The sequence below is a fragment of the Perna viridis genome, chromosome 9 (assembly GCF_037379345.1).
Source record: "Perna viridis isolate PV_CMFRI_1.1 ecotype Kerala chromosome 9, ASM3737934v1, whole genome shotgun sequence".
Classification (NCBI taxonomy): Eukaryota; Metazoa; Mollusca; class Bivalvia; order Mytilida; family Mytilidae; genus Perna; species Perna viridis.
The window spans coordinates 6,070,609-6,093,075 of record NC_142453.1 but is presented as its reverse complement, the minus strand read 5'-3'; the positions used below and the strand labels follow the sequence as shown (position 1 = coordinate 6,093,075).

At 34.0% G+C, this 22,467-nt stretch overlaps 1 protein-coding gene across 2 annotated transcripts; it reads left to right on the top strand.

The window, feature by feature from the left end:
• Positions 1-229: 229 nt before the first annotated feature.
• Positions 230-12,716, top strand: LOC148606466 (uncharacterized). 2 transcript variants are annotated; one of them, XM_088545950.1, is made up of 2 exons: positions 230-386; positions 10,136-12,716. In XM_088545950.1, exon 2 carries the CDS (start codon positions 10,298-10,300, stop codon positions 12,017-12,019), a length of 1,722 nt encoding a protein of 573 aa, XP_088402076.1. In that variant the 5' UTR covers positions 230-386; positions 10,136-10,297; the 3' UTR covers positions 12,020-12,716. The 2 variants fall into 2 exon arrangements, with proteins under 2 accessions (XP_088402076.1, XP_088402075.1); XM_088545949.1 differs by lacking the exon at positions 230-386 and adding an exon at positions 1,947-2,076.
• The last annotated feature ends 9,751 nt before the right edge of the window (positions 12,717-22,467 follow it).

The following is a 22,467-nucleotide window of genomic DNA, read 5'->3' as shown; positions in this document are numbered from 1 at the left end:
AGAATTGTATCGATTTCCGCCTTTATTGGATATTTCATGGTATTTTCTTGCGCAAGTAGGTTTTTTACGGCACTGGTTGGCTGCTCATACGAATAAATTTATTGAGATGTCGAGACCAACATTTGAATTATAGATTTCATTTACCTGATAACAAAATAGCTACAACGTGTATTGTATAGGAAATGTATGCCATCTTGACACTTTTAAAGTGTTTTCGAACCGGTTTTCTGTTGTAAAATGTTAGTTTGATGTCGAGGTGACAAGTTGAACCATTAGTTTTAAGTGTGAAGTGGCAATTTGAATTATTTTCGTAGGATTTGTATAAATACGGAAGCTGGGGGCACAATTTAGCCGGTCCAGCTGAGTTGAACGAACAAATTCTTGTGGTAAGAATTTTTCATCTAATAGTACGGAAAAATAACTTGTATATTGTACAGCAGCAAAACAAAAGCGTATTGAGAACAATTTCTAAACCAAACCCCTTTTTTTACTTTAAAGTTTCTTCGGTTTGAACAGGTGTTTGGTTTAGAGAGATGTTTATTTTAGACATGTGTTGGTTTAGACAAGTGTTTAGTTTAAACATGTGTTTGGTTTAGACAGATGTTTAGTTTAGACAGGTCTTTGGTTTAGACAGTGTTTGGTTTAGAAGATGTTTATTTTAGATATGTGTTCATTCTAGACAGGTATTTGGTTTAGAGAGGTGTTTGGTTTAGACAGGTGTTTATTTTAGACATGTGTTGGTTTAGACATGTGTTTAGTTTAGACATGTGTTTGGTTTAGACAGGTGTTTATTTTAGACATGTGTTGGTTTAGACATGTGCTTAGTTTAGACATGTGTTTGGTTTAGACAAGTGTTCATTTTAGACAGGTGGATATTTTAGACATGTGTTGGTTTAGACAGATGTTTTGTTTACCAACTCAGGCAACTGAAAGTTAATAATACATTTTATTGATATAATGAGACTTTAAAAATGTCTGGTTAAGAAATGTTTTCGGATCATTCAGTTTTGGTTTCAACAGGTTTCACTGAACAAATCAATCAATCAAACAATTGAATAAACAAACTTTTAATTATTTAAAATCAATGGAACTGTTAGTTTAAACACACTACCCTACACCCCAACTAACCTTTGCAGAGTAAGTTAGGCTGGTACAGAATTTGTTCGGAAAGAAACATCATTTTCCGCACAAGCAAGGGAGCGCTATATTTTAAAATAGATGGATGATTTTTAATGTGTTCTATGGTTAATTCTGAGTTAATTGACTCATTATGGGGAACAATGGCTTGTGTATTTAATCGTTGTATATAAGGTATAACTGTATTTTTTTTCTTTTGCTAGCCTTCTGGCATTTTAATATAAAAAAGATGTGCTTTGGCATTCAGCCATCATTCATTTGAAAAATCATAGTGCAAAAGGTTACTATTTCCTGTTGATTTACTGGACATGAATCGTGGAGCCAGCGACCGATGGGTCAGTGGGTATTGCCCACCCCTCCGGATCACATGAATTCATTTCCAGTATTTAATAGTCGGTTTCATGCTGTTCATTTCTGTGTGTTCTTTTACGTTTCTTTATGTCAAATGTAAACCGTTTTAGTTTTTGTCTTTTCAATAGATTTTTTCCGTTTTATGGTACTTCTATATTCCTGTTATACAAAACGGTTTGTTTGCCTAGAACGTTTTGTATCCATGGAAGATTACCAGTCGGCTATACGGCCGGGTAGGTCTGATAAGACTATACGTTATGTCGGACCTTATTTCAATATAGAAAAATCAATAAATAGAGGCATCATGTGTCGGAAGGTATCTTTTCAATGAAAACCATCTTTCTTCGTCTCCGAGGCATGTCATATTTTCTTAGATCACACAAAAGTAAAGATTTCGTGCTAAGTACATTGTACTGTAATAGGAACAGTTTAAATTCCACCAAATCACAAGATTAGATTTCTGAAAAATGGTTAGGTGCACGTTAAATTGCGGTGCGGTGTATAGTCCATATTCGTGGAAGTAATCAAGTCGGAATGTCTATACATGCATGTTTCCGAGAAACATAGGAAAATTTGCACCTTATACATGTAAGTAATACTACATTTAAAACTGACGTAATTTCAGTCTGTATTCACACAATATACATTTCATAGAGTACAATGTAATTAGAGGTTTTATTTAAATACTAATGAAGCAAACATTTTGTATGTTGTTGCATATCACAAGAATTTTACATGTGCGTTTTTGGACATGTGAGGTGGATTCCAGTTGAACGCAATAGTTGTGGCAGCAACAACCATAAATATGGAAGCTCAAAAGGGCACTAAGAGCTGTACGCAAAACAGATAGCTTAAAGAAAGTGAAAGTATCTTAAAATAAAAAAAAACTTAAAAAAAAACACATGGCACGCAATTACAATTTTCGATACAGTTTCTTTTTTTCGAACGCCACTAAGTTATCAGTATTTGGCCAATTGGGAAACGGAATTGCGATCAGGTGACTTGAGTTACCATAGAAGAGCGTCCTTAAAGTCTAAGGGTAAAAAGCGCAACTATACCGACTGCGTCGGAAAAAAAGTGGTAGGTTTGTTTTGTAATGAGACTACTTCGAGCTCGATGTCCTATTGTCAAACCACTAAATCATAATACTAGTAACTATATATAATGGTTTTACAATCCTTGGATATTTAAACTTTTTCGATATTTGTTTGAAAAAATACAAGTAAAATTTGATACTTCACCTCATACATGTAGATCAAACAAAATATTGACTCGAGCTGATGAAGTTCTATAGGAAATTATTTACTATCATTTGACAAAAGAAAATATTTATCATATTATCCGATTGATAGAATTTAAATGGTTGTTAAACATGCCTACTTTTCTTCTTCCATTTTAGACCCCCAATTTCTGGGATCTTGCCAAGTTCATTTGACAGAGTTTTTAACACTCAACTAAATCTTTTACCAATTATTGAATTAAGCTGTGGTCAGGCGAATACCAACCTTAATAGCTATTGTTCAATGTTAAAGTCAGGCAAAAACGAGTAACTTGAATTTGCTGTTTACAGTATACGTTAACTATCGGCGTGTTTTATTTTTCCGGAATAAACTCTCTTTAGGCACGGTTTGAAAGATTTTTGGATTTGAGAATAAGGGTGTTCCAGACTAATATTTGTTATTTTTTTTCCAAGTTATGTACAAGATTAACACATATTTTAAAGGGGGCTTAAATCGCTACAACTCTCTTTTTGGTAGAGAGTGTTACATGAAATACTACAATTCGTTGAATCGGATGTAACCCAGTATACAAGCTACGAATAGTGTACTTTATCTCTAAGCTGACAATGTATTCCAAGATGATTAAACTGTAGATTCTTGCCAACATTTGATTCTGAATATTTCTCTCTAAAATATTTTGTGTGGTCCTGTAGTACAATACAAATTAAATATAATTTCAACATTCAATTTTCAATTTGTATTGTACTAAAGAAAGATTAATCAGTTCATGTCTTTTTTTCGCGTATGTTTTTACTAGCTCTTAAAAGGCTGTCAATTGCGAACTGAAGTTCTTTTTTAGGTGAAGTAACATTTATCGTTTAAAAATCTTAGAGTTTCATACACGATAGATTCATATTGTGCTGAGACCAATGAAATGAACTTACATGCCACCTAAGCTTTTAATCAGGGTTAACAACAAAAAAAACAGCAAAAAACTTCAGTACTCCGGTATCTAAATTTAAGATGACTGTATGCCCATATATGGTCTGTTATAGATCATGCGTTTAAAATTTGACAATTTTCTAATTTAAATTTGTATTTCAAGGCCAAAGACACAATGGGTGCTGGTGTTACTTTTGTGAAAATTTGCTCCATCAAAGATAACATCAGATTTTAACATAACGGTGATTATCTCTTAGTTGACCCATGATGACACTTTATTTCTTATTCTAGACAATATAGGCGAATATTAACCGGTACAGTCTTTACAAACAAATCTGAATTAACAAAACATATGGAGTGGCGGATTTAGAGGGGTTGCAGCTTTTTATTTATCAGTGTGTACCATCAAGCACGATATTAACATACTTTTCCAACAAAGGGGGGGAGACCCAAACCCCCTAAACTTCCTTGGTCAGCCACTGAATCTGTTTCATTTAAAATGGTGCATAGCGAAGTCAGAGACCTCTCATGGGGATAGTAATTACGTAATCACTAATTATTTGCGAATATAACCACATAATCATTAAACATTTGCATTGTTAGTCAGCAAATATTTTCTCTAGTAATCAGCTAATTGTCCTAAATAATCATGTAATCACACAATTAAAGTAACCCACCAAGAGGTTCGACACATTTCAAAGATATTAAAGTTCATTAAAACTATCTGGAGTTGCATAAAACATACTTGGTATAGTCAGGTGACTGTTTTGTATGTGGTCCTGTAATTTTAATGTACCATGAGGTTATACTATCTGGAAACGACTTAAATTTCACGATGTCGATTTGAGATAGAAGTAACCTTTTGGTCCTAGGCTATTTGCTTCGGTCAAGGTCTTTGTTAAGGGTCTGTTACACGTATCGGGTGTCACGATTGTTTGTAAGGCAAATCATGGATAGCTCTTTGTCATAAAATTTATAGTATACATTGAGAAAGAAAAAAAAAGATAAATATTCTGTAAGTAGAACAGAAATTAACTAGCTTAATTGAAAGGAAAATACAAAAGTAGACAGGCGCGGCTCAAAGAAAAGACGTGCCGGGCGTTCCCCTCTCCCTTAATATTGGAAAACACATCATTTTGTTTGTATGTTCTATTGAAATTTTCATTGATTTTGTTTCGCTCGGCCTTTAATTCTATTCAGTGTATGCCAGACCCTAACCTTGATACTGGATCCGCCATTGGCAGTCACAATGTAACTGGTAACTGTGATAATGTCGAGTTAGTCGCCACACTCTTTTCGAAGCGGGATTTGATCTAATACAAATGTACGTGTATAGTACGAAACGGTTTAAGTGGCGAAAATACAAATATGCCAATACTGTCTCCTACCATACAATCAGTTGGGCGTTATGGATAAAAATAAACTTACTAACTGATTTTAGAATTCAATGTGTCACTAAGCAGCAGACGACGCCTACCCTGTCGATGCACTTGTTCGCGAACTCCGATTTCGTTTCGATTTGCTCGTTTATGGAATGATGGAGCAGGACCGTCCAGAGAAACTGATGTCACTCCCGTTTGTTTGTTTGTTTTTGCTTTTTAGCGTTCATGTTGCAAGGGCATGAGTTTTTTTTTTATTTCTGTTGATTTTTTTTATCTTCAATTTTTTTTCTTTGTTTTTGGTTTGTTTTTTTATCTTGTTGTTTACTTTGTGTATTTGGATTGCCTCTGTTTCCTGCTTTCGCTTTTACTTGCATCAGACAGCCACCAACTTGTTTTATCTAAGTTTTTTCAGTTTTACAAAACAAATGAAATTGAAGCGAACATGCTGTTTATTTTCTTTTGAGTCTGTTTTTATCTTGCTAGAAATGGTGTATTACTTTTATCATTTACCGCAGTCTGACTGTGGGAATATTTCATGCGATAGGTTGACGTGCCATTCTAATTGTAATGGCTTCGTATAATGTTTACCCTTTTTAGGGTGTCCATTTCATTTTTGTGTATTCATTGATACCTTTTGACATTTTCGTATAAAACCTGTGACCTAGCTCGATCTGGTAAGATAGCTTTTTGAAATATGCGGACCTATTGTTTATAATTACTGAACGTTAAAATTGAAGATATTTATCAAGATCACCATTTCAACACTTTAAGGATAAAAAAACAAAGAATTACTAAAATTTACGAGATTTTAATGATCTTTTTAACTTGTCGAAACGAGGGTGACGACTAGTGAAATGGAAATAAAACTTGACACATCATATACTGTAAATCAATTGACAGTTTTTGCTTGTGCGACAAATTTGCATTTTAAGAACGAAAAAAAAACCACAAAGTTTAAAAATTTACTTAAAGAAAAGTCTAGAAAAGGGATGTTGTTATTGTTTGATATACGAATATGTACTATTGTATTTTAAATGACATGAGATTTGAAATTAAGCAATATTTTCGAGTTTTTGCTGTAAAATTTTACAATTAATTAATACAATTTTGACAATATATAAGTATTTGATTAAAGGGCACGATATTCTCAGATTTTTGTCGGTTTATAATTTTGAGACATAATAAAAATTATAATGATGTTGTAATTGCATATATAAACAGATTTCATTCGAAACCATCATACCAAAATTAATACTTACTCTAATTCAAATGGTTAAGACCACGTATTTCAGTTCGATTATATAGCTTGTACAAATCTTTATCTTTGCCCAGGAGCAGAACATCTTTATAATAGAGCGAATGGTGACAAGTGGTCACTTTCTTTTTTGTTTATTTTGTCCCAAGCCTTTGCTTTAAGTCGTCATTGTGTAGATGTTTTATAGTTTCGAACAATGTATCCAGGTTTTTGTGTGTTTTCTACATTTTACCCATTATAATTATCCTTTACAGAAAGTTATCATTGATATATACAGGGGCGTATCCATAGGTTTTTGAAAGGGATTTCCAGGCTATTATTTGCTTATTTTCCCCAACTTTTACATGAATTTAACAGAATTTTCTACAAAAGGGAGGGCTTCCACTCCCAGACACCCCCTCAGAATCCGCCATCGAGATATAAATATATAAACTACTTAAGTACTAGCTCTTGTAAGAATCATGCAAAATCTGAAAAATGTGATACACCCCAAAAAGGCTACATATTTTTATTTTTGTTAATAAGTTGTTTTATAGGTCTCTATTATGAAATGTGTAATTATTCATTCCGATCTGCCTGCTCTTAGAAGATAATCAATATTGAAAATCCAATAGATACTGTTGTATTTGAGTGTTTTTTTTACGGAGTTATTTCCCTTATTTTTGAAATCTACAGTACTTTCTATATATTTTTTATCTCTTAAGAGCATGGGTTATATGGAAAACCGAATGTTAATTTATGTTTACTATGGCAGTTCAAATAAAATATCAAAAATAAAAATATGTAGGCTTTTCATCCATAAATCACTTTTTGCATGATTCTTAGCTAGAGTGCTACTCAATCAAAACATAACCTAGACCAAATCAATTCGGAATTCTACATCATAAATAAAGGACATCATTATTATTGTTTCCTGTATTTCATATTGTCCTTGGCAAAAATTGAAGGAAGAATATTTTTTTTTCAGAATAACTTTGAAGTGTCTATAAGCACAGTTTAGCTATTTTACGTATTTTGTACACATTTTTATTTTTCTGTGTTAGGTGAAGAGAACCATTAACTTCAAAAGAAAACACAATGTATTATGTACGGATGAAGTGCACAACTTATCATAAAACTCCTTTTAATAGCTAACAAAAAATACTGTGAGCAAGCTCGCAAAGAGAATACATGTATTTCCGCTTCAAATTGACTCAAATATAAAACCTTTAATTTGGATTTATCTCTCTTTGGAGCCATCCAACACTAATTATGTATCTCCATGCGCATCTAAATATGACATCCAACATTCTAATAAAATAGCATCACATTTACATGCGCGGTTTAGGAGGAGTTGCGCATACAAGAAAGGTTGACAGACAGACTGACAGACAGACGGTTTGATTCCTAAGCTATATACCCCCAATGTTTTTTTTTTTAAAAATGACCTGAATACCTTAATATTTTTTAACTTTAAAATATTACAACTACTTTTTTCCACATAAAATGAATGAGTAAATCGATTTGTCAAAGTGCAATGCACAATTGTGCACAAAAATGCAAAATTATGGCTTATAATTCTACACCTTATTACGAAGACGAACCCACTCTATTCATATTGTCAAAAATGATAAATTTTCCATCGGTTTATCAGAGACAAAAATCAGCGTATAATAACCTAGTGTAAAGTTACAACTAATGGATTACATTTAATTGTACAAAAATATACACCATTTTACATTTTTGAATGCAATTTTTATATCATACGTTATACCTGTACACCTATCAGTCTTTAAACAGATTGACACCTTGTAAAACAGGATTTTCTCAACATCGGTCTCAGTTACAGATCATAATCAATGTGATTCTGTTTTGTTTTCTATTTTTGCAAGATTTGCTTCAACATTATATAAAGTTTGAATGCACTTACGAAATATAAAAAAATAAGGTAAAACATACTCGATAACTGTGTCTCCGGAAGCGTTGTGAGTCGCACCTGCTGCATACATGTGCGACATACCTGTATTTTTAATGATATAACCAAAGACAAAGCTAGTCAGTTCAATACTTGTAATTAGGCGTAGGTGCATGTATTACTACGAAATCATGCCTGTGTTAGCTTCATATCTACATTTCGTTTTCTTTATTTTTATACCCAAAACACAATGTGGTGATGAATTGTGTGATACCCTCCGAGAAGTTGCGTGTCCGTCGTCCCATTCCCTGATGATTTCCAGGTGGTAACTTCAGAATATTTCATTAAATTGTTTTACAACTTTGCACAGTTGTTTAGTGCCATCAAATACAGGTTGAGTCAAATTTTCAGCAAAATCCAAAATGTAGTTTTTTCAGTTTTTGATGGCCATTTTGAACATTTTGCCATCCTTCTTTTTTCCCATTATGTGGCGGGGTATCCTTTAATGTTCCATTAGTGCCCATTTTTAAATGTAATTTTTTTATTCTTTTGTTTGTTTGTTGCGGTAATGACTGAGAGTGCCCACGTGAAAATTGTATTCAAATTTAAATGACAATTAATTTCCCCGTCTTCTGCAAATAATTCTTCATTTCCAGTAAGGTTCCCACTTGAGGGGCATAAAAAGATGTTAGGTTGACCTGACCACCAGTTTCCGGTTTTTCCGAATTCGTCCTTGCTTTTATAAACCACTAATCTTGACCATCTTTGTAAACATCATGTTTTAACCACAACATTTTGAGGCCTTATAGTTTTATTATAAAAATACCATTCAAGTATAACAATAAATCTCATCAATTTTGTACCGAATAACACGAAAGCTCGCTCAAGTTTGTTTATTATTGCTTTGATCGAACAATTTGTCTCTTTAAGCACACATTGCTTGACCTGCGGCGAATTTAAATAATAGTCTAATCCGGACAAATCATATTTGAAGCCGACCGGGTTAAGGGTTCATTAGACGAAGCTGTAAACAGAAACGAAAATTTTGTTTTTCTAAACTTTTATTTAAGGATACGATTTTCCATATGAAAGGTCATCGTTGTAAAAATTGTACTTTAATATAAAAACATTTTAACACATCATCACAAGATTTGGTCTTTGGTTCCGATATCTTTAGTAATCTCAAGTTGTTATACACAATGTTTGTTCTTGGACTTTCTATATATCTCGGTAATTCAATCTTTTCAAAAAATCATTTACATGTTATTATTGTACATTTATCTTTCTGATAGCACTAACTGTTGAAATAGAAAAGCCAGTTGTGATTTTAATGGCCGTGTACTTTTTATTTTGGAGGCTTATTATTTCAGTTTAGTCATTAGTTGGGATATATGTTTTAAAGATAGTCGTTTGCTGACCAATTGAGTTGTTTTGTTGTGCATTAAAGCCTTTCCCTTTCTCTGAGATAGGTATATCTTTCGATCATTAATAGCTTTCCATTTATCTCTAAATTTGTTCTGTTGACAACGTCAGCATTTAACATTAACAATATAGCCTTACAACAATCTAGTTCACCATCTGATTTAAATAATTAGAAAGATTCATAATAGGTCATCAGTTGTTCTTTTAAGCCATAAACAGGAAAGCTTCAGTCCGGAACGAGATCAAATCATCGAAAGCGAGGTTCGTAATTATTTCTCGAGGCAGTTATTTCATCTTAAAAAGATTTATGAGGTTTTTTTGTAATATGACCTAATACTTAAAATGCTCTTAAACTTTATTGACCTGCAGCGGGAGACCTTACAAGTTTAGGTGCTCCTATGGGGCCCCATTGTGAAGTAGTTGAAATGTCTACCCAAAATCTATATAGCCATCGAAGCGTGTTATTTAAATGTGAATTTATTCAGATATATGTAATCAAAAATCTTTTAGAAGTTCGTTATTTTCATTACAGGTTTAGAAGCCAGTGGGATTTAACATTTTGTGGATGTTCCGGAGAAAGGGTAGATTTTTTTCTTGATTTGACGGATTGAGAAAAGATATTGCAACACAATACGAGGTATGTGACTTGAACAAAAAAATCCTCTGATTGTGTTATTTCAAAAGATTTTCAATAATGGAAGGAGTTTATTTAGAGCGAAAGTGTTTCTATATTGGTTTTTGGAAAGATGACACAGTCGCTGATAACATTATTAGACAAGTTGCTACAAAGGTCCGAAGTAATGGTGGGACGAAATGTAAACTGAATCTTTCTGGCGATGGACTGAAAGTGACGACGTCCTCTGTAATGTCTGGACCTCATTTAAAAGATGTCATCCCGTTCAATAACATATATTTCACGACTTCGAATCAATATAACCCACAGTGTCTCTTGTTTATAGCGAAAGATGATCGCCGACGATATCGGATAACGGCTTTCCGATGCAAAACCGACACAGATGTCGCATTGTTCGTCTCGTGCTTCAAAGATTTGCGAATAGCGAGAAACGGCAAAGGAAATAATGTAGAATTAAAACAAGTAGAAGACGGTAATTGGACATTACGCGCGAAAAACACTGGAAACGATAAAAGACAGCTTAACAAAATCGTCGATATCAAAAGTGCTAAAACTGCTCCTATAAAACAAAATGGAATCTTGAAAGTCAAACACATGGACGTTAATTCAAACGTTAAAGTAACCGTTGAATCAGCATCACAGGACACGGACGTTAATATTCGGAGAAAAGATTCAAGTGAGGTGGCAATCCAAACCACTCTGCCTGAAACAAACGGAGAAGACTCGTTACATGTGAATTCTTCACCAGGACCTGAATTGAAAGACGAATTAAGTCACTTATCACAAGAGCTCAGAGATATAAAATTTGTGCTTGAAACTTCGGCTGGTTTAGGTGTCGAGGATAAGCCGGTAGGAGAATTAGACGCAAATGACAATAGAATCGATGCAGAAATAATTGAAGATTCTCCAAAACCGCCGATAACTACTGATCTAGTAGAGGATAAGGAAAACGATTCAACCGATAAAAGCATTTCAGATACAAGTGAAGATGAAGGAAAGGAGAATACTCACGATTCAGAGACAAAAAAAGACAAAAACACAATAGATGAAAATTTGAATACATCAAAAAATACAACTTCGTCGAAGTCGTCTGAAGGTGAAATAAAAGTAGCGGTTCCAGATTATAGGAATTCCGGAACACAGTCTGCCCCTAAATACGAACGTCGATATATTCCGAAAGTAAACGGTCATTCAGTACCGAATGGCGATACGCACCGATTAAATGGAACTCTGAATTCTACGAGATTAAATAGTGACATCAATTCCCCACGTACGAACGGAGAGCCAATATCTCCGCGATCGAATGGCGAACTGAATTCCCCTCGATTTTCAACAACATCATACAATACTTGGAAAGAGGACGTAGTTTTGAGGAAAAATGTTGCACCCCGTGGAAATCGTCCGCGTTCAGCGTACCTAAGCACATCAAGTTATGACTCAAGTCTCCACGGAAGTTTACGTGACCGAGATCCACATGTCATCTACGCCACATCTCGTACACATCACACACTTCCTCATCATTCATTACGAATTCCGTTGAGGAAAACAGCAAATCGTTCATCAACAATTGAGCGACCAATCGAAAAGGTATACCCAAGACCGAAAAGCGTTCATGGCTCGATCGTTTACCGACCAGCTACAACGGGACAGAGAGGGACCGTCTATGCAATACCTACCACGAAGAAAATAGTCGTGGATAAAAATCAAAACAGAGTCGAATTAACAAGACAATCTTCGAGTTCGTTGCCGAGAAGAGGCGACTCGGTTATTATAAAGACGTGATGATATTTTCAGTTGCCTAATGTCTCTGTGTTAAGCCGCCAGCTGTTGTTGGAATATATTACTTTGACATTGCCTTTAGGGAGGCACACATGTCAAACAACTTGGCCAGTCAGATTTTTTATATCTCATGGATGAGGAAAATAGTCAAGTTAAAATGAATGGTCTGAAACATCTATCTCGAGACTTTTCAAGCATAATTGTTACATTTAGTAAACTGCATGATATATCAATTATATTCAATTTTCAACTGATTTCAGTTCATTATTGGAATGTGACCAAAAAAGCTTTTGAAATCTTTCATTAGAAATCACAGTGGGTGATCTAAAAGAATGTGTTGTTGTATTACACAGCAAATTAAATAAGCCTTTGTTATATCATGAAATTTATATTGACACGGTTCATTGTTGAAATTTTCTGAGATAAGCAGTGCTTGACAGAAAGTTAAAAAACCTTGATGATAATCTCTATATCTAAAAACCTTTATAAGCGGATATTTTGTATGAAGATTGTGTTAGCGGTTCAGAGATTATCTCCCTTTGTTTAGAGATAATGTTGAGATTAGGATAATTATATAGTCCCAAGGTTGAAGTGCTGTGTATTGACTATTGTGTATATTTTGTTTATGTGATTCTACATTGTTTATAATGTTACATACAATATAATATACGATTATAAAGTTTGTAAACAAGGTTTTAAATTCATGTGTTGAAGACCTTTTAAAAAGATAGCCTGACACTTTGATAGGCGACACGGACGATAATTAAATTTTAACACTATACATCTTTGTGAAATGCACAAACCGTACCATCAAAAAGGTATTCAGTTTAACAAAATGAAAAAATGGGAGTTTGGCCAAAACGTACCAAACGCCGACTACAATTTATCGCCGTATGCAATAGACGAACGTTTTAACCTTCATTGAAACAGTCTGGCGATTTTGTGTATTCCGAACTTTATTGACATCTAGAATTATCCACATCCTTAGTAATATGTGCTTCAGTACAATGCGGTTTCATTAACTGAATTGAATGTTTAAGATACTTTTTCCCTCTCGTGAACCAAGCAGTAAAGAAATTAAAAATGAATCGTCGCAATTGAAAAAAAAAAACACAATACAACACAAATAATCAGTAAAAACAACATTGACAAAATTATTGTGAAAAATATATGTATATTTCTTAAGTAATGTTATGGCTTGTAGTTCTTTAAGTAAATAATTTTCAGTATCAAAAAATGGGTATGCATACGAAATGTTTGTAATATGCCAGAAAAGTCGTACCAATAGTTCACTTGGAAACAATGACTAGTCACAGAAACAACCTGAGTAAAAAATCCGTTGTTAGGCACAAGAAACAATTAAAATTTCTATCAGTAAGAAATGAGTATTAAAAGTCGGTAACAAACATAGAAAACCGTCGTATCAATTAATTGAACACACCACACACAAAAAGGACTTGTATATACGTATCAGTAACACGCTTAAAAGTAAAGTGTCAATTACACCCTCAAATATTCGTATCAGTAACTCTAAAATTCTCTCAGAATTGTAATATATTAAATTTATTCAAAGGCAGTACCGTTCATTTAATTTGACCGCGGGGAATCGTTTTCGTTTTGTCAATTCGATATGTCCTTGGGCACATTTGCATTTTAAAACTTCGAAACCTGTTCCTGGTGGGATAAAAATATCAAATCTTAATTATGTCTCCCCCGCTTTGGTGGGAAGACATATTGTTTTTGGCTTGTCTGTCTGTCCGTCCCAAAAAATTGTTAGCGCAACTCCTCTGAAACTACTGAACCGAATTTCACGAAACTAGGCATGTAGCAAGAACATCACATGAAGTTGTGTATATTACCAGGATATTTTGATACCCCAATTTTTGTAAGATTTATGCCCCTTTGAACTTAGAAATATGCCAAAAATCCTCATAAATTACCTTGTCAGCGCAACTCCACTAAAACTACTAAACCGAATTTTACGAAACTTGGTTTGTTGCAAGAACATCATATGTAGTTGTGCATTTTACCAGGAAATTTTGATTCCTCAATTTTTTTAAAGAATTATGCCCCTTTGGACTAAAAATTTGCCAACCATCCTCATAAATTACCTTGTCAGCGCGACTTCTCTAAAACTACTGAACTGAATTTAAAGAAACATGATATGTAACAAGAACATCATATGTAGTTGTGCATATATTCAGGAAATTTGTATATCCTAGTTTTTGTGAGAGTCATGTCCCTTTGAACTTAGAAATTTGCCAAAACATCGTCATAAGTTACTGTGTCAACACAACTCCTCTGAAACTATCGATCCAAATTTTACGAAACTTGGTATGTAGCAAGAATATCGTACGAAGTTGTGCATATTACAAGGAAATTTTGTTACCCCAATTTTTGCAGGAGTTATGCCCTTTTGAACTTATAAATTTGTCAAAATTCCTCCTAATTACCTTGTCAGTTCGAATTCTCTGAAACTACTAAACCGGTCAGCGTAACTTCTCTGCAGCCTCTAAACAGAATTTTATGAAGCTGTTCTGTGGATGTAGTGAATACTGTAAGTGGATCCAGTTTGCGGGATAAATTTTAATTGAGATTTTGATTTTTTTTTCAGCTCTTCAATTTCAAGCACCTGATTTGTCTGGACGGAGGAAAGTCGTATTTTGAGATTTTTCATAAAAGACGATCCAGATTCATAAAGACAATCTCACCAAAATAATTTCCTTACTCTGACCGTTTCATAAACTTATGTTTTCATAAAAGATTTTTATAATACACATTGTCCTCAGTTATTAAGGATGTATTTACAACTTCCTTATGTAGTATTCAAGGAAGCCGTAAACGCATCCTTAAATAATTAATACAGTGGCAGATCCAGAGTTTTAGGTAATGGGGGGGGGGGGCAGAAACAAATTTCTTGACAGGATGACCGGTGAGGATCACGAGGTGAGTGTTTTTCATGATTTAACACACACAATTTTTCAACAATTTTTTTTTCTAAAGGGGGGAGGCGCCATCCCCCCGGCCCCCTTCCTGGATCCACTACTGTAATATATACATGTCCATCAAGTAAATCTGGCAGTGTAACAGATGTGTGGTGTATATGTGAGATGAAAAGGAGGGCGATCACTAGAATGTCAAATATGTTCGATGTTATGACAGAAATGAGTGATACATGTACATTATAACTCCTTGGCTATTTTCTTGAATGGATGTTAAGTAGCATGTAGTCTTTATAAAATTAATATCAGGAGGCATTAAAGCACGCATGTCAAAAACCATAAAAAATCATTCTTCTTTCTTATTCAAAGACAGTAACAGACCATATCACCAGTCTTAGTTTGTACAGACTATATAACCCGTCTTAGTTTGACTTTCGCGATAAAATCATTTATAGAATATACAATAAATTGGCACTTTCAAAGAGTTTTTCGTTCTTGATTATGTGAATTTGAATTCTGAATTTTCCTACCTTCGAATTGTGTATTTATCCAGAATACAAATGTACAGACATGTATGCACAAAGGACGAAAATGTAAGTTATAGAAAAAACAATAGAGCATATACAGGTTGGTAAAGCATCGTTTGTTCGGAAGGTTTTTCTGCACCATGACTCATCTCTACTAAAGGCATATATAAATCTTATATGGATTGATACTTATCTTGTTCAACTGGACCTAAACAAACAAACAAACATGAACAAATGAAAAATCAGGCAAAAGCATGAGAATTTCAACGAAAAAACGAGAAGTCTTGTCACAATAACGAGAATTTTGAGACAAGCGCTGCAAACCAAAGAAAACGAAGTATGTATTGGTCTATATTAGAACATTGTTGATTTGGGTTTTCCAGATTATCAGTACAGATGTATTTACCAATAAACTGAAAAGATGTTCCACTCAATAAAGTATCAAAGCAAACCCAGTCAGTTGGTAAATGTAATGATTCAGAAATAACTTTTCCCAAAAAAACACTTTCACGCTATTCTCTTCACGCGTATACGCACTCATTTTGCATTCAAATGAAATTAATTCATGACCTTGAGATATAAACTTTAATCTCTACTTTCCTTATAAGATTTTAAAAAAAAAATACATCTTCTTCGGGAATATTTGCGTCAAATTGAGATGAAAGGTAGTTATTAGGTTAGGCGTGAAATCCTTCTATTTGAACGTGACCAAGCACATTCCACTCGATTATATCTGTTTAAGGTCTGCCCACATGCAAATGACAACTTTTATAAACTAATTGCTCAATGCACCACATTGTCATCTTCGTTTGGATTACACGTGTACATCTCATTAAACCGAACGCCGACGGAACAATGATTCTGCTGTTTAAGCTAAGAACAACTCTTTCTAAAACATGGCAGGCCCATAACAGTGATTCACTGAAAAGGAATGTATCTTACAGTTCTAAAATGTTAAGTAAGTTTTTGAAAACGTTGTTTAAATATATTAATTCTGTTTCAAGTTTCCAAGTTATCTCCCCATTGGTATGTGTATGCGTTTTATTAACTTGCTATTTCCTATGGCTAGATCTGTTTATTGAAGACATCATCAGGGCTTAACATAATGGTTTTGTTCTTATCTCCAATCTGCAAGAAAATTTCTTCCTTTCCCTTCTATCATCAACCAGCCCATGCCCGCTTCTTACGAACAGGTATACATACGTAAAATCTATCGGAAAACGGGTAACAGTCGACCTAAAACATGACGTCACAAACTCGAGTTTTTAAGCTTTCAAACCGAAGGTTTTTCAGGTTAAGGAAACTTTTTTACTAACATGCCCAAACTTAAACAAGTACTATCTTTAAAAAAAAATAGCCGACGCAGTAATATTTTATTCTTTTTTAAATGGCACGCAATATCAAAATTTCGATAGTTTTTCCGAAGGTAGCAGTATTCGACCAATCGGGAAACATAATTGCGATCAAATGATTTGCGTTTCCACAGAAGAGCGTCCTTAAGGTCAAAGGGTAAAAAGCGAAACTATACCGACTGCGTCGAAAAAAGGAGGAATTATGGTTACTACCCTGAGAATGGTATTAACTTCCATTTTATGGTCGTTATCATGAGCTCATTGGTCGTTACGATATGTCCATCTGTACCATGAGAGCCGATTTGTAAATTCAACGTGACATATAGTTTTCCTTATCCTCTTTCGTCTACCCCGGATTTGACTTTTTATGAGCAGCTCGGTGGGTGTTTCTAGAAGGGCGCGTGAAGCTTGCCCTACCGGTGCACCTGGTCCATGCCCCCAGTTTTTGGTGGACTCCGAGTTTCTTATTTTAATTTGTTGCATTGTATGTACTATTTTGGGTATTTTATGTTCTTTGTTGTGTTTGTCTGTTTTCCATGTGTGGTCAATGTCCCTGGTTTACATTCATTTTACTTCCGCTAGAACCTTGGTTCCCTTGATTACTCTTCCATGTGTGGTCTTTGTCCTTGGATTACATTCTTTTGATTTCCGCTGGAATTTCGGTTCCGCTGGTTACTCTCTCACACGTTCACACGATAATAACACTGAAGACATTATTGAGCTTCATGTAGTACATGTAGCTAGTTCTTGGTTCCTATGACACCGCCATTTTTTCTGACAGTGCTAGTCACATGACAGAGTAACCAGTATTATAAATGTTATACTAGTGGTATACATGTACCAATATCATATAACTGTGTAGTAATAGCATGCGTCGCAGGGCCTGATCTAGACATCGATGACAAGGGGAAGTTTTAGTAAAGTTTTTATTTTCTTTTTGTTAAATAACAATATTGAAAAAAATATATGTTATCTATTGTATACAAAAAAATTTTTCACTGTCAAAGACAAACGTTGGGACAAACAAGAAGAAATTTTGCCCATTTCTCCCTTTTGATTAGGCGTTGACGTTGGCATTAGTACATGCATATAAGTGTTGTTACAGATATGACTGACAACTGGCGCTGTAATGTCAATATGATCTGCACTGTTGTGGATACCCTGACAACATATTTATCGGTGTGACTAAACTGTCATGTTGACAATATCAATATCTGTCGATCGAGGTAACTAGAATTATCTTGACTAAAAAACTGTCATGTTGACAATATCTGTCAAGGTAACTAGATTAGTCTTGACTAAACTGTCATGTTGACAATATCTGTCAAGGTAACTAGATTAGTCTTGACTAAACTGCCATGTTGACAACATCTGTCAAGGTAACTAGATTAGTCTCGACTAAACTGTCATGTTGACAATATCTGTCAAGATAACTAGATTAGTCTTGACTAAACTGTCATGTTGACAATATCTGTCAAGGTAACTAGATTAGTCTCGACTAAACTGTCATGTTGACAATATCTGTCAAGGTAACTAGATTAGTCTTGACTAAACTGTCATGTTGACAATATCTGTCAAGGTAACTAGATTAGTCTCGACTAAACTGTCATGTTGACAATATCTGTCAAGGTAACTAGATTAGTCTTGACTAAACTGTCATGTTGACAATATCTGTCAAGGTAACTAGATTAGTCTCGACTAAACTGTCATGTTGACAATATCTGTCAAGGTAACTAGATTAGTCTCGACTAAACTGTCATGTTGACAATATCTGTCAAGGTAACTAGGATTTTCTTCATAACAATCAGTGCCTTGATGACAATCCCTGCCTTGATAACATGAAGTATCAGAGTTACAAGCAATTTCATTATAACAACTTCCGTCGATATAAGTAGAACTGTCATCATGTCAACACTGTCAAACCTCTGCCGAGCTAACTGTAATAAAATGACAATACATGGATAGATTACTAATGAAACCAGTTCTAACCTCTCACAAAACTGTCATCTGAAAGTTTATCATGTAAGGTACACACTGAATCCAACAGTTTTGAACTCTGATGTAGAGAATAATGTTTTAGAGTCTAGATCTTAAGCCCTTTGATTTGTCAAATTTCCAAAAGAAAAGTAGCATTTTTAGTACCTGTCTACTTTCACTTCACCGTTGTTTCTTAGAAGCCATTAAAGGTATGCTGCAAATTTTATGAGAGTCTTTGAAGGGTCCCCTCTGTGATAAAACCTGTTCAAGGTCATTTTAACAAGTTTCAAAAAAGATTGTGACCTTGAAAATTGCTTAATTCAAAATAGAAAGTAATGGGATTTTTAATAGTGGTTTTACACCTAAAGTTGATAGAATAACTAGCACTGACTGAGAACCTACCAGTGTTAGGGCACGTGTAATTAACAACAATGTACATGCGGCACGGTCATAGCAATTAGTGCTATCAGGATTACTACATTTATACTATTATGTAGCATTGTTAGTAACTAGTGCCAATAGCAGAGTAGTGTATTGGTGATCTCTGAAATTATTTACTATTTGCATGAAGGTTATGCGATGTGTTTTTTTGTTGCGTTTCACCATATATATCTGTTCCTTCTCTACCATGTTTTAAAATGACGCTCTTTTTTTTTTTTGGATAATATAATGTATAATTGTCAGTATAAATTTGTAAAAATTATTTTCAGGGTAACAGATTTGACATATGGTAACTTAATTAAACTAAATTAAGTACTACTGACATATACAACGAAGTAAAATAAAGTTGTTAAATATTTTTAATATGCAATTTTACCATTAATTCCGCATGTTTGCAAAAGTTCTAAAAGATCTCAATCTCAATCATCATGTATCATGTTCGTTATACTAAACAGGTACTATGTGTATTTAAATCAGATGATTTTACAAGTACTTTTAGGTAAAGAAAACTGTTTCAAGAATGTGTAGCGTGGGATGACCCTTATTCTCTGTTGTGTATTGGCAAATATTAACTTTGATTTTAGATTGAAAAGGTCCATAAAACTATTAAGTAGTCCGTAACATGATACAAAAAAAAGACCAGAAACTTATCGAAAATAGATCGGAGTGAACAGAAGGGACAATGTGATAAAAATTTGTAATTGAATCCTGTTGATCTTTGAGTTAATATCAGTATTCAATTTTTTTATGTTTTTGTATGTTTTTGTTTACCTTTCAATTTTAATGTACGATGACTTTTATAGTGGTTTTCTTGTGCTAGATTCTTCTTTGAGTATAAGAGATATCAAGGGAACCAAGGTTCTAGCGCAAATAAAAAGAATGTAATACAGGGACAAAGACCAAACATGGAAAACAGCAAAGAACATTAAGTAACTATAACAGTACATATTAAGTATCAAAATAAATGATTAACTCGGGCTATACGATAAGGGAAATAACTCGATCCTCTCGTTTTCTTTAATTTAAGCAATTAATAACCCGACATTTCTGTTAAATCTTGCCGGGTATCGTCACTTATATGCAACTTTGTCGCTATTTTCCACACTACATACTTGTTTGTCTATAAACAAATGATATGGAAGCTGTGATTAATTTTGGTTTTATCTACTTTTTTCATTTGAGTGACCACATTCAATATAGTCATATACAAATATCCCAGAAAAACAGAGGGTACAACTTATAGTCGAGGATATCCATTTGATTTAAACTTTCGCATATGAATGAAATTTTACAATTCTATAGCGGAAGAGAAAGTACCACATAAAATGCGTCGTTGTGTTAAACATGTCCGTGCGAAACTCGTAAGAGCAATCAAAGACGTACGATTCCCTTTGTATAGCCGAAGAAATTTTGAACCTTGCAAATTTTAGCGCTCTTCCACAAAAATTCTAAACTTTATAGATACATGTAGATGATTTCAATCACGACTTGCTTTTCATTTCGTCGATAATTCTGACTAGTCCCGCACTGACAGATGTTCCGGTCTTACACGCGCTCTATTCGAATTTGTTCAATCTTCAAATAATAATAGGATTAATTAGAAAGAGCCAATAACCAAAACCTGAGCTCGAGTGCCGACGTACGCCTAGATTTAATGAGTGTGCGAAACTTGTTCCGCGCACGAGTTAAGTAGCTGTCTTTGTGTGAATCATGCAAAATCTGAAAAATGTGATACACCCCAAAAAAGGCTACATACTTTTATTTTTGTAATTAAGTTGTTTTATGGATCTACATTATGAAATGTGTAATTATTCATTCAAATCTACCTGCTCATAAGAGATAATCAACATTAAAAATCCAATAGATTCTATTGTATTTGAGTGTCATTTAAAGAGTTACCTCCCTTAATTTTGAATTCTACAGCACATTCTATACAATTTTTATCTCCTATGAGCACGAGTTATACGAAAAACCAAGTGTTAATTTCTGTTTACTGAAGCATTTTAAACAAAATATCAAAAATAAAAATATGTAGGCTTTCCAACCATGTATCAAATTTTGCATGGTTCTTAGCTGGAATGCTACTTAAATCTTAATGCGTTCTTGGCACGAGTAATTTTATTTTGGTTATACACGATAATCAATTGAATAGCATATTTATTATATAGATTGTTTCCCTTATTTGTTGCTATATTCAACATAAAATTTATATTTTTTGTGAACGGCGGCGTGATATACATGCTGTAACGTTTAGCGGGAGAATGTCCGTAAGTGAAATTACTTAACTTATTACACAGTGTGAATTATCGAAAATTTGTACACCGGGAACATTCGGTAAATCAATGCTATCTGTATAATTACACTCCTTGAGACGTTTAGGTTTCTCGCACGCACGATACCTAAACGAACTCTAAACGCTCACAAAACGCACGATAAACGAATGCTCCTATCGTTCGTTTAAACGAACGCTCCTGTCGTGCGTTTAAACACACGATAAAGGAACGCTCCAAACGTGCGTTTAAACGCACGATAAACGAACGCTCCTAGCGTGCGTTTAAACGCACGATAGACGAACGATGAAAAATAATAATAACAAATAATGACGAAAGAAAAAAATAGAAAATGAAATTAATGAAAATATAAAGATTAATAAAAGCAAAAAATATAAAAATGAAAGTTAAATCTAGGAAATAATCAAAGTACAAAAATAAACGAACGCTTCTATCGTGCGTTTAAACGAACGCAAAACGACGTGTAAACGCACGATAAACGATGCACGAACGCTAAAATGGGAAACGTGAACGTCTCAAGGAGTGTATAATTTTGTACTTTGAGGCGGGTAATTATAACTTTCAACTTAATAACCAGAAACAACAAACTTACGTATCATATGTAGACTGAAACACTGCTTCTGGGTTTATATATCAACGCATGAGCAGAATGACCATGTGCCGCGATATGAAATACATAGTGTATTAGACAGACGAAGTTACGTTCCATGAAAAAGGATAGATATTTGTTGAGATACAAACGATTATTTATTTTGTTTTAAAGGAAAACATGTATTTCATGGTGAAAATTATTTCAAAATGACCTTAATTGGAACATGTAGAAAGGGAGATTATTCAAATTGAAATCTTCGAAACGAACAATCACTTAATCAGGCGCTTTAAAATGTGGTTATGGGTTTTTTTTTATATAAATATCGTTTA

Excerpts from the sequence above, each read along its gene's own strand:
- LOC148606466 (XM_088545950.1), top strand. The coding sequence starts at position 10,298 with ATGGAAGGAGTTTATTTAGAGCGAAAGTGTTTCTATATTGGTTTTTGG.